Source organism: Stylophora pistillata, chromosome 8 (assembly GCF_964205215.1).
Source record: "Stylophora pistillata chromosome 8, jaStyPist1.2, whole genome shotgun sequence".
In the NCBI taxonomy this organism is placed as follows: domain Eukaryota; kingdom Metazoa; phylum Cnidaria; class Anthozoa; order Scleractinia; family Pocilloporidae; genus Stylophora; species Stylophora pistillata.
The window spans coordinates 11,685,902-11,702,602 of NC_142526.1; the positions used below are offsets into that span (position 1 = coordinate 11,685,902).

Sequence of the window (16,701 nt, forward strand, 5' to 3'; positions counted from 1 at the left end):
AGTAAATTCCCCATCAATCAAACGTCATTAAAGTTATTCAAACTCAAAAGGAGAAAATATTTCTCACCAAATACATAACCTTTTCAGTCAAAAACTAAATGTATACATTCAATTGGCACAACTGGGTGTATGTCAACTCAACATTCCATTTAATGAAGACAATAAATAAATATAAATATTTTAAATTCATCAAAAATATATCTCTGACTATAATAAGCAATAATTTTTCTTGACAATTTTCATTTGCATTTTTCTTCATTCTGTTTTGGTTTGGTACATTTTTCAAAATTGTGAAAATGAGTCAAACTTCCCTTCTATACAACAGTTAATAGCCTGGCCAATTACTAAAGGCATTTGGCTCAAAAACTCGGTTTGACACTTTTAACAACAAAACATGAACTTCTAAATGTCTGTCAAAGCAACGTACAGCCTTGTAAACTTATGGCCTTAAATAACTATTAATAAAGGATTAAAAGAAAAAACATGGAAACTCGAAAAATGCATTAAATACAATGATTTACATAGCCATTTCTTCATAACAGATTGAATAGCCTAGTAATTGCAACAATTGATGTGCCAGAGAATCTCAACAAATGCATCAGCCAAAGTTGAGCTGTACAGAATGTGAACACTGGGAAAGTACACTGAAAAGATAAAAATTTATATTCATATTTTAAGTCTTATTAAACATTAAACTCAGAAGTCATAAATCACCCAGAACACTTGTAATGAGAATACTCTAACTTATTAGGTAGACATTATCTTGACCTAACACCAAATTCTCATGATCGACTTATAAGAATATGTACTAGCTTGAGGGAAGAATTAAATTACTAGATCGTAGGAGTTGAAGGGTTAGGAAAAATAATTAATCAGATCAAAAAAATTATTTGGGCACCTAGTGATCATAAACAGCATTATTGACTTTGAAGCTGACAAATACACATCCCGCTGGAGGCCAAAAAAATTTCAAAAACAAACAGGATTAAGATAATTATCAGATACTAGAATGTCCAGTTATCACGGTATAACACATTTACCACTGCACATAATGTCTCTACACCAAGACTAGCTTACTTGGCTCCTTAAAGTGATGAAATTCACTGTGCTGTGATTTCTTGATTCCTTTGGAAGAAAATCATTTCCTTATTGCATTTTACTTGCTTCAAGGGAGGCTTGTCCTTTAAGTCTGTAGTCAGCATAGAATTTGCAAAATACTGCCAAATCTGCTTTTCTACTCTGTGGTAAAACCATTGTTGGAGAATGCCTCAATGTAGATTTTCACTCAGTAGTCTACAAGCAGTCCCTCCTCCTCAGCAAAGTCTGTCATGCGAGTGAAAAGAAATTAAGTGAAAAAATTGATTTCAGCTCACCAGTCACTTTTTGTTTTCACCGATTTTTTTTTGGGCACACAAAAGACTTCCCAGAAGAGAAGGGACTGTTCAAAGTCTATTCACTCAGGAGCTGGGCTGTATAATGGATGTCGGCAAACTGGACAGGTTCGACTAAAAGATAAAAACAAACATGATCTTAATAATAATAATAATAATAATAATAATAATAATAAAAGTCTTTATTCCATCATAAGATAAAACTACATATCTTATGTTACAATGAATTTGGAAAAACTACAACAGAAATCTACATACATATTATGAATTAAAAAGTATGTCATCACAATAAATGGAGCTTAAATATCATTCTATTTACAAAGGTGTTCATAAAGTGCTGTGTATTAATTTTCGGGTGTGCGCAGCCTTTTTTCCTAAGATTGTGTACATATGTCTTTTGGACAGGAATGAGGTCTTTCAAGGGGTGGCAATCTGTTGACTTTAGTTTCTTCAAAATGTTTCGGTCTTGTTTGTTTAAAAGGTTCTTGATAAAAACTGGAAATGAGATAAAACTGCGTTTATGACATCGGTCTAAAAAATTTTGTACAACCCTATGATTGGACTCAGATGCCCCTTAGACTGAAAGTGCATAGCTAAAATTAGCCAAAACAATGGATATAAAAAGATGATCAAGAATGGCACAAGCTAGGAGTTTATTAATCAGATCACCAAAACCTCAACCCTACATGAAAAACAAGACTACCAGAACAAGCCTCTACATGTACACCTGTACTTACAACCCTGGCTTTCAAACCCAGTCAATTTCAATTCTTAAACTCCAAGAAGTGATGTTCAAGTAGATGTAATGTACCACCATACAGGCTTTTCACACATAAAAATATTACCAGGAGGATAGCATGGAGGGACAGAGAATTGTTCTCCACAAATTAACAAAAAATAGCTCAGGCCACAGAAAATGGGACCCAGAAATCTGCAATGTAGCTGAGGAATTCTGCAAAGTGGCAACACATTTCTTTGATCTCCCAATGATTACCCTGCAAGAACAGTATATTACCCAGCAAGTAGGTGTCACAAATAAATGGTAGTTAGAGCTACAGGATATCATTCTAACATCACATCATTTCCTCAACCCTATTTAGGAGCAAGTGCTAAAACAGAGGTAAGAGCTGGGGCAGCAACCAAAACTGTTCCACAAAAGAAGATCAGTTGATGCAAAAAGCTGATGCGTGTATATTCATATCTACAAGTCATTTATTTATGTATGTTATTGAAAAAATTATCATAGGGATACTTACATCCCATTTTGTATCATAGCTATTGCACATTCCCGATGAACTTTGTGCGAGCAGGGTAAAATTTGACATCCGCTGAATGCATCCTACATTATCAAGAGAGAGAGAGAGAGAACAATCAAGATACAAGTAAGATAGGATGATTTTGTGCTTGTGTAGTGGGAAAAGCAATGTAGTTGCTGCACACATGTCATGTTTTGTGGTGAAAAAAAAGAGAAACACTATGTAAATAGTACAACAGGTAGGCACTGAAGATGGAAATGTGCATGACAACCAACAACCTAAGGTTTGGTATTTTTTAAGGTAACAGCTCACCTCAAGACAAATACAACATTCATCATGGCCAGAGTCTGGTCTACACTTGTGTTTTCCTTGCAGACGCTTGTCAAGACATACATTACACACATCACAATGGAAAGATTTGTCTTTGTGTATCCTATGAAATGACAACAAAAGAATCACTCTTCAGTAACACGAACAAACTGATGTGGAAAATTATGGAGCTAAAAACAAAAAATCAACCAGACAAAAACAAAAAATTGGCAGAGTAATGAACTTTGATGAAACATAAGAACTTCATCAAATATGTCTACTTCAAATAGACAAATTAACAAACTAAACCACTACTAAGGGCTAAGTACACATTCTTGCTCAGCAAGTTAATACCAAAAGTGCTGGCTCAGTTGAAATATTATGACTTTATTCAAATTGGAGCTCAGCATTTAAGAAAAGGTCTAGTAGTGGTTATCTTTCACTCTTAGGTAGTTTGTACCGCCCACTTTAGGGGTTCCCCCACCCCACAACACCCTTTCAATATTTCCCATGATCTACATTATAGTAGGTGCCCAATGCTAAGTAGCAGGAATTTAACAGCAAGAGGAGGAATGTTTCATCTGGTGGCTGACTGTACATGGTGGGTGCCCTTGGATACCAAGGGCAATCACCCTTCATTTGGTAGAGGCAGTAATTACTCTTGGATAGCATTTTATCCATTTTACAACACTCCTCAGTGATACATATTTAGGACATAAAATTATAAAGCTGTAGCCAACTAGTAGCCAGTCAATTCACACATGCCAACTTGCACACATAATGAACCAACTTACACAAGTCATGTAACAAAATATACTTGCACATGCTTAAAATCACCTTCCTACATGCTTCAATACTGCCTATTTGGCCAGATAAACATTACTAAGTGCATGAAAATCTCCAACTTGTGTAAGCTTTGCATTTTGGATCTAACAATTCTCCACATGAAGTGCTCAATCTGCCTGTCATATATTGAGCAAGAAAGGTTAGAGTCACAATATGTTCGAAAGTATAAAGGTTTGGATTTCAGAAAGGAGGAGAAGTCAAGCAAATATTCATGAAGTATGTGGGACAAGTTCATAGAAGTAATTTTTTCTTTTCTCAAAATTTGTCTGGTATGCATTTTCCTGTAATCAACACTGGCTATTAACATGTGTGTTAGCCCACCTCAATTTTCATGTGGTCAACAACATCTAAAAGCTCAATAACTACTCAAAAAAGTTCCATGGATCTCTAGATAACATTAAGGGTGTGTGAGTATATCTATTAAGATGTGCAAGTTGGTTCATTATGTGTGTCAGTTGGAATGTGTGAGTTGGTCAGTGGGTGAGTCAACTGTAAACCAGCCAACTTAATCTGAGAGTGATTCTTCAAAATTCTGTCTAAAAGGTAACTTACCTACATATCCCACATTTCTCACAATGATAGGGGTTTTTGTCAATGCTTGTAAAATGCTTGCAGATTCCACAAAAATAAGCTGACACCTTTGCTCCACAGCTACGACACTTGGCACTGTCTTCACCAATCTGAAAAAAAAGGGAGAAAAAGTTTATTTGCTGATTGGGAAAATAATTTAGTTTCACCAGGTAAATTACAGTATATCACTTGTAGGATCAGTTAAAATGATGCATTGGCACAAATTTATCTCATTACTATTATAACAGAGAGCAGTGCCTTAAGATTATCCATTTTTGTTGCCAATTGTGTGGCAACCTGTGATGTTTTAAACACCAAACATATGGACTAGAGTGCAGTGAATATAATCCACAGTGCAGCTTGAAAAAACTTCAAAATTTACCAATAATAGTTATGACTTACAATGCAACAAAAAAGCCTTTATTTACCTCTTGTTCATGATGACAATAGCTGCATTTAAGGTGAGTTGCATGACTTGCTTTAGCTTCCTCATTGTCACATTCTTTGGAATTGTTATGGCAACGGTGGCATGAATAGAAGTTGGTACAGCAAGGAAAACGAACTCTACAATGACGTTGGTAATGTTCACAAAGCCACAAAGACTGTCCAGTAACTGGTTCCTGCTGTTGAGGCCACCCTCTGGCTTCCTCAAGCTCCCTTGCCTCTCTTTCTCTCTTCTTCCGTGCTCTTTCTGCTCGTATTTCATGCTCTTTTCTTTCAATTTCTCGTCCAAACTCTTCTCTTTCTTCTCTTTCTCGAAGCACTCTTTCAACCATAGCACATGCTTCTTCCACACGCTGTTCCAATTCAAGCAAGGAGTTGTCAGTGGACTCCCCTGACTCAATGCCATAGTTCCTATTGGGTGCTGAACCCTCAGACTGGCCAGAATGTTGATCTTGATCTCCTCCTATATTAGCACCAGATGTTAAGCAAGAGTCTGAAGAAATGCCATTACTGTTTCCTTCTCTATAGGTTCCAGAGGCCAAATGACCACCAACTGTGTTCAATGCATTGTTTACAATTCTTTGCCCTGATGTATTCACACCATTCCTGATTAAAGAGACTGGTGACATATTAGTACTTCTACTGGGTTCTAACCCTGATAATAGTATGCTGTCAGATCCATCAGCCCTTGCTGCTAAAGATGAAGTTAGAACAACTGTTGAAGCATTTGGCTGGTTACCATAAGTTTGAGCACTACCAGATGCTTGCATTTGCAAAGACTCTGAGGGTAAAATTGATGTGGTCCCAGTCAACCCTAAATTATTTTGAGTACCAAGTACAGAATGTGTCATTTGAGTTCCTGTAATCCCTGTAACATCAGAAGTCAATCTTGAGCCAGTGAGCCCTGACAGTAAAATATCACTCCTATGCAAAGATGAAAATTGCTCATCTTGGAGTAGTTGAGGCTCTCTTGTGTCTAGTGCAAAGTCATTTGCTACATAATTAGTGCTCATATCAGTTTGTGTTGTGCTCGTATTACCTCCAACATAACTGTATAAGGATCCAGGTAGAAGTACTGAATTACAATTAAATATGCTATTAAGTAATAAGTTGCCATCTTCACCATTTCCTCTGATAGATGCTCCACCAGTCAGAGGAAACACTGAAGAATATGATGGGTAATATGTTGGATCTGGCCTTGGAACAACTTGACAGTCACCTGGGTACAGTTTTGCTCTGTTTAAGTTCGCCAAGTTTGACATGCCCCCTATATAAGAATTAGCTCCTTGTAATGAAACTTCTTCACCCAACATCCTCTCTGCATCATTGTAATACAAACTTTCATGAAGATCTTTGTCTTCAGAATGTCTTGCTAAGAATGCATTGGCCACTCCCGAAACTTGTCGAGGAACCAGGTCAACCAATGAGGAGTAGAGCGAAGTTGGTTCTGAGGATCTACTTCCTTTGGGGGGTCTGTCTCTTGGTCTGGCCCCTGAATGTTCCCATTTATTTGACTGATTGCTTGAGTAACAATCACCCTGACTTATTACTGTATCTATTTGGTCAGCAGTCACTGCACCTGAGAGATTTTGGTTCTGAGTTGTATCTCTATGTGGAAGTGGACCTTGATTTGCACTAGGTACTGCTACTTGCTTTAAACTACCTTGAGTTCTATTTGGAATACTGACAGGACCATCTACAAGATCACCATTGCAAAAACCAGTAAAGCTAGTTAGGTCTTCCCTTTCTCTTGCACAGTTTGCAGCACACCCGCTTTTCACCTCTTCACTTTCAAAATCTTTATTTGCTATGAATGATGACAAAGACCTTTCTTGGTTCTCCATACCACTACTCATGACATCGAACACATTTTTGCCCGAACTCTCCCAAGCTTTTCCAGCCTGATCAAAATTCAGTGTAGTAGTAATTGAGCATGAATCTTCAGTTGATGGCAGTGCATTATCAGCAGAATTGATTGATGACTGTGATAAACTAGAAACTGAATCACAACTCTCAGTTGATAATCTTGAATTACTAATGCAAGTAACAGAATTTGAGTCAGGTAAATCATTTGCATTTAAATTAGAGGATGTAAAATCACTACCATTGTTATATGTGTTTCCATTGGAATAGTTACATACACTAGTTTCACTACTTTCTCCATATTCTTCCAATTCATCAAAAGTTTCATCAGCTTCATTTAAGGACCTATCAGGCCCTTCATCTCCCAGATTTCCTTCTAAACAAGAAAAAGTGTCTCTCCCAAAAAAATCTCCATTTTCATCGCTTGAAGTAATAAGTTGCTCTGCAAGATGAAAAGAATTATATTCTTACTAAAACATACTGTATCCCAACAAATCAATTATCTCCAAAATTTCCATAACAAAATCAAAGCAAAACATATCCTTATCCTGAAAAGTGTAGCTCTACTTACTCAAGAATCTCATTCAAGAGATTTGGTATTACTCATATTTTTTAATCAAAATAAAGTCCAATAACGTAGAGATACAAATGACTTCTTTTTCTCTTTTTTTTTTGTTTTTGTTTTTGTTTTTGTTTGTTTTTTTTTTTTTTGCAGTAATTTACCAAATATCTATAGACACAGCATATCACGAACTGGAATAAGAACATTCTACTGACAACAATTATTCACTTGACTCTGATGATGACTTCTGCACAGGTTATCAAAACGTCAGTCACTACCACCGACAACAGTCCTTCTCAGGACTACAGTCACCGGGACGATCAGACTACACCTTCACACAGCATATCATGTCATGCACCCTATCAACTTAAATAAAGGCCTCCCTTCATGTAAGTGCCACATTGAAACTGAGAAACTACTGTGATTCCCAATTGAGTAAAGTGCAATGGAAGTTTCAGGGGTTCCATTAAGGTTTGGAGGAGGAGGGTATGTGGATTTTGCACCTGAGCATACCCACTGTATATAACTCAAGACCCAAAAGGCCTTGTCTCCTTGAGTAGGGAGGGGGGGGGCATGATCCCCCAAAAAATTTGAAATCCTGAAGTTACAGAGATGCATTTTCCTGCATTCATGATCAGAAATCATTTCCAGAAAGGAAAATCATTTCTTTCCATGATATTCTTGATTTGACACATAAATCAACAGGTAAAATTAATTTTCTAAAGCAAGTCCTTAATCTTGTACCTATTAAATTTTTAAAATAACTTGCCCTTTCATCAGAAAGTGTCAGGAATGATTACAGGAAGGTATGGCTTCTGTTTACACAAAGTCAGAAGAAAATGTTCACAATTTTTCAACTTAAGTGTAATTTTTTACCTGATCTGTCAATGGAACCTGCACCATGAAGTAGTTCCCCTTCATAAGATGCCCCTCTCGCTTTGACAAGCATACTCTGCTCATGGGCATGTTCATCTAACCACTGAAAAATCTTCTCAGTACGACGCTTTTCTTTACTTTCAAGGAACAACTGCCGTCCCACCTCAGCTTCAAGTCCTTGTTTTTCCTCTTCAGTTTTAATCAATTTCTCTTTCAACTGACTTATTTCATCCTCTTGTTTACGGCAACGATCCTGATAGGCAGTAATATCATCTTGTAACTGAATAATTATGCTGTTAGAAGCACTGACTCTGTCATAGCATTGGCTAATGACAGCACTATTTCTTTGACAGCATGGGCATGTGCCATTACACTGTTCACTCTGTTGGCCCTCTTGGTCACTCTTCTCAATGCCATCATCCACAGAGACATTTTCTGTGTCATTGTGATCCTCTTTTTTCTTTAAACCTTCTTCATTTCTTGACATCCCCTCATGGTCTGCTAATTGCTTTGCTGAACTATCAAATGAAGTTCTAGTGTGGTAAGCGTTCTCTTTTAATTCAGTGGATGCAGATGGTGACCACTTTGGGGGGTAATCTAGTTTTGCTTTTGCATCACTGGGACTTGCAGGAAGCGAGTTCAGGGATGCTGTTGCACCAACTGACAACAATGATTCATCATGTTGCTCATCACACATGCACTGAAAGTTAGGTGTGCAAGTCTCACTTTGATCTTCAGATTTAACCTCAATTAAGTTATCACTCAAATCCTTGATCTGTCCTGCATAATAGCTTTCTGCCTTTAATCGCTCTTGCAATTGCTTACATTTCTCTGTGGGAAAGTCTTCTTCACTCAACTTAACAAACTTGTCAATCAGGGAACCATCTAGGTCAAGAGCATTGAAGGTATCTCGTGCTAATGTTATGAGGTGATCAAATTTGTCCTCATCAATCATTTCAGTATTAGCTTCTCGAAAAATTGCATTCCGTAACAAACGAAGTTGATCTACCACTAAAGCTACTGTCTCTGCTTTGTTTCCTGTGGGACTTTGAATACTGTCATGGAATTTTCCACTGGGAGGTTTGACATACAACTCATATAATGAACTCAACTCTCCTGACTTACTTGGTTGAGCATGAACTTTAGTATTGAGGATGGCTTCAAACAGAGTTGCACAATCTCTTTCAAGGTGGATCACAGTACCATTTTTTACAGGGCCAACATCTCTCACAGCTTGAGCAGCATCAAAGCTATGAAAGGTCAGTGAAAGGTCCATCAACTTCTTCCACACTTCTTGCATCACTTGTGGTAAAATATGGACCACAAAAAAAACAAGTCTGTAAAAGTTGAGTACCTTGGGAGGAAATGCCTCTGCTCCAGGGGTATTCCAATTCATGGCTGGTCCAAGGTTCTTCAGCTTCACCAAATTCAATTGTTCAGCCAAATATTCAATGTTCTTTTACTCCCTAAACAGTCAAGTAAAATCACACTCATCACAAACATGCTCAAGTGAAACCTCAATAACAAAATGACCCTCTCAAATTTGCTTACCTTTCCTTTTCTTTCAACCAAATAAACATGTACACCTCCAAAAATAATACATAAAAAGTAAACTGACAAAGGGTCAAAAGGTAAGACAAAGAATGAAAACAGAGGCCGGTTTTTTTTCAAATCACATTTTTAGTGTTCAATTATTTGTACATTTCTAAACACACCTTGCAAAGTAATCCCGACCAAAAATTCAACTCAAAACACGACCCAATCATGAAAATAGTTTTTCACTGTTCTCATCCTTTTACATTGAATACTAAGGTCTACAAGTCACCCACCCAGGTGTAAAAAAAAGAAAGCCAACCAATGTTGGCAACTGCAATGCTTTTTATTCCTTGCAACTATAAGTAAATTGAAGTGAGGCAATACCGTGCCAAGATCTTTGTGTAGCTAATAATCACTTCAAACTATATGTAATTTTACTGTGTGTATCCAAGAATATTCAAGAGAGAAAGGGTCAGCTAAAACAAGTCAAAAAAATCATTAACCCTTTACACCCTAACAGTGCTAACAATATATTCTCTGCACTATTCTCTATACATTTCCTCTGGTAATGACAGAAGATTGGTAATGATTTACTTTATTTTCATGATCTTAATGAAAGATTCAGCTTTTTACAGTGAGGACAAATTAGATGATGGTGACTTTTAGAGGTTTCTAAGGTTAAATGTATCTGACTTAAAATAAAACCACACAATTTTATTATTAATACACCTGGAGTGTAGATTTTCTCTCCTTCAAACATTCTTTCACGACGCAAAGCCTCATCTCCTCGAATTCACACATGTACTACTCTAAGGCACTTAAAATGAGCTGGAGGATCACTATTTTAATCATACAAGACAATAACATCACAGAGACTTGTTAAGTGACTTTGGTCAAGCAACAATTCATTGTTGGACTGTGCCAATTAGATTCATCAAGAACATTGTTATCATTTCTATCAAAACAAATTTTTATGTGGACTATTTTGTTACTGTTTGGTGATGCAACAATTTAAATACACCATTAATAGAACTAATTTGCATCTTTGAAAACATGAACAGACTGATATTTAATGCAAAAATAGCCATTCAAAATTCTAGCTCATAAATTTATACATGAATGCCTAAATCTTTGAATACAAATTATGCAAATGTAAATCCTTTATGAGTGGAATTAACTAGAGAGTGATCAACTACAGATATGACCTAAGTCTTGAATGGCTGGAATGTTCTTAAACTGGCACCCTGCCATAATTCATTGAGGCTTGTGGTACTGTTGAAGTAATGGAACACCAGGGAGCTAGCAGTGGTTTTATGTTCGATGAAGAAAGAATACAGTGTAAGGAAATGTGCAGTCTAATAACATCACAATTAGATAAGAAAGTTGTCTCCCAAGGAGTTTGTTCTTAATGCTATAATCAAAGTCAAATGAGAAGGGAGACAGAAAAAATATTAATTTACAAACCAAAACAACAAAGGGAACACACTCAGCAATTTCCTTACACATGCCTCTGTTTGCTTAAAAACACAAAAATTACATCTGTTTGCCAGTTAAACCTCAATCAACCAGCTTTAAGTTCTGTTGTGTGGTAAACTCGGTGACAGGTTATAGTTATTGTGTTTCAAATAGCAACAATAATTGAAGCTGTAATGTGTTACCCTTTTCAAATAGTGATCACTTGAGTGAAAATATCGATGGCAGAACTTTCCTATACACAAATGATACCGAAATTGTTGTTGCAGTAGAGTTCATGACAAAACGTACAAAAAAGGTTGATTCTGCAATTTTTATAAAACACACTTCTCCTACAATCTCTTTACTGATACAAAAATTTAAATGAAAAGTTACCACTCATAGTAAGGGGGAAATTTGTAAGGTTCACAATATTGCAGAGTTTCTCAGATTTTATGCTTTAAATCATTGAATAACTTCTAAATTTCAGTATTGCTGTGATCTCAATCCTGCATAGTTCACCAATTTGGTTTATGAACCTTGAGTGATAAATTATACAAAGTTGTTATCAACACGGTCTATCACTTCTTGTTGACCTATCGCAAAGCAATCATCTACCTCAGTAAGAAATATATTTTGTTTGACTACATTTGAATTAACACATGTATTTCTACCTAAAGCAAGTAGAAAACGCAGATTTTTGTTTTAAGTAAACATGGATAAAGACCATATACTTGCGTACTAGTGATCACCAATCTTTCGAGAGGCAGGGCTCGAAATTAACAGTAACCCGTTAACCATTGGTTAGTAATTTTCGACATTTGGTTACTAAAAATGTGTCCAACTAACCCGACATGGTTAGTAAAATTTTCTAACATATTTAAACATTGGTGGACTTCGGGACAGAACATGTGTAGACCCAACACTCAGAGGAAAACTTAGAATACTCAAATTGTTAAATGAACTTAATCTCTTTTTAGAGAATGTGCTGTAGACGTACTGTTCTTGACTAATCACAGCAAACGCGAGGGAAATAAAATAGGTGCATAATTGTCAACAGTTTTCAGGTCACCATGTAATTTCAGCTACTCTTTAATTTGTCCTAGTCATTATTATCGAAATGTTCAATATTTGAGATATCGAAACTTGTCAGCTTGGATACCAAACTTTATAATTTGGTTAATGAAAAGGACGTCTACTAACCCGAAGGGTTAGTGATCAAAAAATTAAATTCGAGCCCTGAGAGGTGATACAGGATTTGTTATCCACACTTTTTACCCCAGTCTTTTCCTCCAAAAACTTTGTCAAACTGAGCTCTTTCAAGAATAATTTGTTCTAGTTTAGCACATCTCTGTGAGCCCATTGCTGGCAACTGTGTCATGCAATTCCCTTGAATCACTTTGGTCACAAGAAACTTCACATTCAATTCCAGGTCAAAAAATAACTTTAGAGTTGTGCCAACCTTGCCCACAAAAGAAATAGTCCAAGTTAATAACATAGTAGTTGCCTAAAACCATTAACAATCACACCACTTAGTTTTAGTTGTGAAATGTTACTCTCTTGTTTAGGCTTGAAAGCTGCAATGAAGGGCAGATAATAATAGCATATCATGCCTTAAGCAGAGCGCAGAAAATAATCACTGTCCAACAACATAAACTGCACAGAGACAGTTAAAGGGTTTTTAAAGGTCAATTATGATTGTCACAGAAAAATATTTTCAATCTTTCCGAGAACAAAATTTCGAAACTATCATCCATAACTGTTTGGTATTAAAATATTTTCCTTCAAGTCCACAGCTGTCCTTAATGCAAAACCACCTATGCATGGGGCACCAGGTGAAAACTGTGACAGACACGTGATCATAACTCAGTCAATGGCTCCACCACTCTCATGATTTTAAGCCAACCAATCACCTGCCTTTACGTATTGTTGTAAATAAAAAAAAAATCCATTTCAAGATACCAAGATTTGCAGTCATATTATATAAGGAAGGACATCACCGTGTGACAGGCAGCTCACTAGCTTATGCCTGAGTTAGCGGGCTGGAGGGGAGGCAAAGCTCTTCCAGTATGGAGAAGGAACTTAAAGGATAATTTTGATCGAAGAAGTCCATGAATATGTTTTCCATGGTAGATGGAGGTCCCCTGGACTGAAATGCAACGTTTCGTTAACTGTGCTCAGTGAACTTTCAGTGGGAAGACTGGACGCATTGAGTACTTGAGGGATGACATCGATCTACGGTTTGCAGTGAAGATTTAGTTTGAAAGAGACTCGGTTTTGTTTTCTAAATATCTTTTTACCCTCTGATTGAAACATATAGGCTGAAATGGTGAAACCAAAGCGGGCATATGGAAGTACGCCACTAGCAATTTGAACACGATCTCCAGGTAGGAGCAAAATAGTTTCGAGTACACAAATTAAAAATTCAGCTTTCGAGCGTGGCCCTCGTAGGAAAAAAGCCCTCTTATTGTAGTGAAACTCCTATTTATCTAGCTTGATCGAGCAGACAAGTGGAAGACTGCGGTTCACAACAAAATTTGACACCTTCGACCGCACAAACGCCTTGAGAAGGGAGTTCGATCAATATTAATTTTGTGGCGAGTTTCTAGATTTCTCTGCCATCGAAGACGCCAATTCTCGATACGTTGTTTTTACCCTAACAATAATTGAAAAATTTCTGTTTAATGTAAGAATCACACCTTTGGTTTGTTACGTAAGGTTTTGGTAAAGTTGTTGGATTGCAAAGAGGTGGTTTCTAGGTGTGCAAACTCGAGGACTACATGTCCGCTTAAGGCAATTCAAATAATAAATTTTTTTCAAGGCAACGAAACGTTCAGGTACTTTCCCTCCCTTTAACAATATCTATCAATTTTATTGTAGTTTCTATCATTTATCGTTTACGAGGCTGTACAACAAAAGCAAAACCATAGAGCAGAAGCAAAGGAGAATGAAATACAGATCGTAAATATAATTAATGTCAATATACATACTATCCTCAGTAACTAGCTTGCAAGAAATTCAAGAAAAAAATTGCATCACGCCAACGTTTGAGACTAGTTAGCAGACATCATGCCTATAATTATTACCCCAACATTTGAGACTAGCTAGCAGACATCATGCTTATAATTATTACCCCAACGTTTGAGACTAGTTAGCAGACATCACGCTTATAACTGTGGAAGTGAAAGCTTCTTTGTCGAGGGTTTGTCATTTAAGTGCGAGTTAGGAGCAAAAATTATGCTGGTTAGGAGCAGAATGTGAGTAAGGAGCAAAATACTAAGTCTTTTCATTTCGAGTAAAAATTCCATTACTAGGAACGCCTAGACGATTCTGAAAGAAAAACAGAGTGACTACGTAATGGAATAGTACCTTTGATACAGCTACGCCACAGCATCGAAGCGCGGTAACACAGACCTAACGCTACGCGTTAATTTGGCAGGTGATCTCCATCCGTTCTTACAACATAACCAAAGTAAAGCGCGCGCTCTGATTGGTCAATTTAGCGTCCCCCATTTGCCCATGGGTGTGCGCTGCTGACGTGAGCAAATGCTAAAGAATATATTTCCGCGCGCGCTTGCCTTTTCTGGTCACGTAAGATTTGTTAAATAAAAGGGAATAATTTAGCTACAATGTATCAATGTTATGTTATAAAACAAATGGTAAACACCACAGCGTACACTATTGAGTTATGGATGCACTTGGGAGGTTTGCTAAGCACTCAAGAAGCTAGAGTCACTCTCGGCTATCGCCTCGAGCGACTCTTACGCTTCTTTCGTGCCTAGCAACCTCCCGCGTGCATCCGTAACTCAATGGTGTACGCTGTGGTGTTTACCATTTGTTAATTACAATTGGTTTAAAAAGTGACCGATGGCCCAAAACGGGGTTGAATGCATGGCATTGGTTGTTAGCTAGAGGCGAAATTGGATTTTACTCATCAAATTACTTCTCGATCTTAAATCGCTTTCTGTCTTTGTAAAAGGAAAGCTGAAGCATGAAACAGTTGTTTAATGATATTTCAGAGTAAACCGGCTTTTGGCGTCATAATGAAGGTACTGTATTTGCTCTAGTTGTGAACAAAAGATATTGATTAACTTTTCTGCTTTATCTAGCAGAATGACTAAGTAGTAAAGTTTGCTCTACACATGAAAACAGGGTTGTAGGAAATCTATCTACTAGTAGCTAAAACCTTGAGTCAGACATTTTCCCGTCCTGCCCGACCAAACTCCTACAGCGTACACTATGGTGCTAAGCACGAAGTAAAGAGTCAAGGAATGTGCAAACTTAAGATTGTTTAAGATTAAGCTTAAGGCTAACAAGCATCTTCTCAATAGCTTCAATTTTGCCAAAGATTCCTGCTGTGTTTCAATGAAACACGATGACTTTCTCTATTTTTAATTGTAAATTAATTATTGATTTGTATTTATATTATCTGATTAGAATTGTATTTAAGAAGTAATTTCACTCTGTTTTCCAATTTTTAAAAATTTTATTATGTATTTTATTGTCATTGTATTTAATTTGTAGTTAGGCAGGTCCACATCAGGACTTCGGTCTTGCCAATCCTTCTAACCTGCATTGTTAAACAAAGATGTATGTATGTATGTGTGTGTGTGTGCGTGTGTATGTATGTATGCGCGAGGCGATAGCCGTGAGCGACCCTGGCTTCTTGAGTGCTTACCATAAAGTAACAGACTGATTCTACATGAAGGTAAATCTGAGGCAGTGGTCTTAAGTATTACCCCCTTCATAGGTCCTTTGAAACAGCTGAAGTGGGGTGTGGACACCATTCGGTATGTGTCCTCTACCAATTGCCTTGGGGTTTCAACTGATGATAAACTCTCTTGGTCTCAGCATGTTGCATTGGCTAGATCTGTATTTAATGCCAAAGTTAAAATGTTGAGACGTATAAATTTCCTATGTACATCTATCTTGGAGACTTTTTACTATAGGATAGTTATACCAAGTGTTCTATATGGAGTTGTAATTTGGGGGTCTGGACCCAAGCTTAATGATCTAGAAATGATTCATATCAGGGCTGCCAGGCTGATTTATAAGATACCAAATAGTTTTGAGGATAATGATGTACTTTCTGAGGTTGGCTGGATGCCTTTAGAGTATTTTTATAAGCTACGTATCTTAACTATTACATATAATGCTTATTATAATTTAGGGTTGCAGGAAATTAATTGTTTGGTGACCAAGAACTCTAACAGCTATAACCTAAGGAAATCCCTGAATGTTGTACTTAATAGGCCCAAAACTGAACTGGGTCATAGGTCCTTTGCTCATAGATCTGCAGTAGCATGGAATGCACTTCCGGATAATCTTCAAGATTCTCCAAATTTTTCTGTTTTAAATATAACTTAAAACAATCCAAGCAAACTGTCATGAATATTAATTTTGAAAAGGGAGGTAATGTTATACAAAACATGAAACTAAATTTTCACTATAACTAAAATTTTATCGTTTACTTAATTTATTCAACTTATAAATTTTATCATATCTGTATCTTATATAATTATAGACTAATTAGTTTAGGCAGGTCCACATCAGCTGTAAAGTTGCACAAATTTTAACCTGCGTTATCAAATAAAGT

At 36.8% G+C, this 16,701-nt stretch overlaps 1 protein-coding gene, 1 long non-coding RNA gene and 1 pseudogene across 7 annotated transcripts in view; 2 read left to right on the plus strand and 1 right to left on the minus strand.

Annotated features, from left to right (window-relative positions):
• Nucleotides 1-126: 126 nt before the first annotated feature.
• LOC111328746 (uncharacterized) overlaps nt 127-16,701 on the minus strand; it is a 40,485-nt gene continuing 23,910 nt past the window's right edge. For 2 of the 6 annotated variants that reach the window (XM_088731708.1, XM_088731707.1), the window contains exons 3-8: nt 8,118-9,583; nt 4,801-7,121; nt 4,355-4,482; nt 2,960-3,080; nt 2,648-2,730; nt 127-1,505 (exon numbers count right to left, since the gene is read on the minus strand). In XM_088731708.1, the coding sequence (XP_088587834.1) occupies nt 1,454-1,505; nt 2,648-2,730; nt 2,960-3,080; nt 4,355-4,482; nt 4,801-7,121; nt 8,118-9,513 (4,101 nt within the window). In that variant the 5' untranslated portion in view covers nt 9,514-9,583 and the 3' untranslated portion in view covers nt 127-1,453. Of the gene's footprint in view, nt 1,506-2,647; nt 2,731-2,959; nt 3,081-4,354; nt 4,483-4,800; nt 7,122-8,117; nt 10,824-14,474; nt 14,563-16,701 lie in introns of those variants that run through there. The other 4 variants (XR_015991174.1, XM_088731709.1, XM_088731710.1 and 1 more) reach the window with 4 other exon arrangements.
• Nucleotides 10,823-14,076, plus strand: LOC148724990 (uncharacterized). Its single transcript, XR_015991192.1, has 2 exons — nt 10,823-10,991; nt 12,895-14,076. It is a non-coding gene; the product is annotated as an uncharacterized LOC148724990 (long non-coding RNA).
• On the plus strand, nt 15,694-16,561 carry LOC111328764 (uncharacterized; annotated as a pseudogene).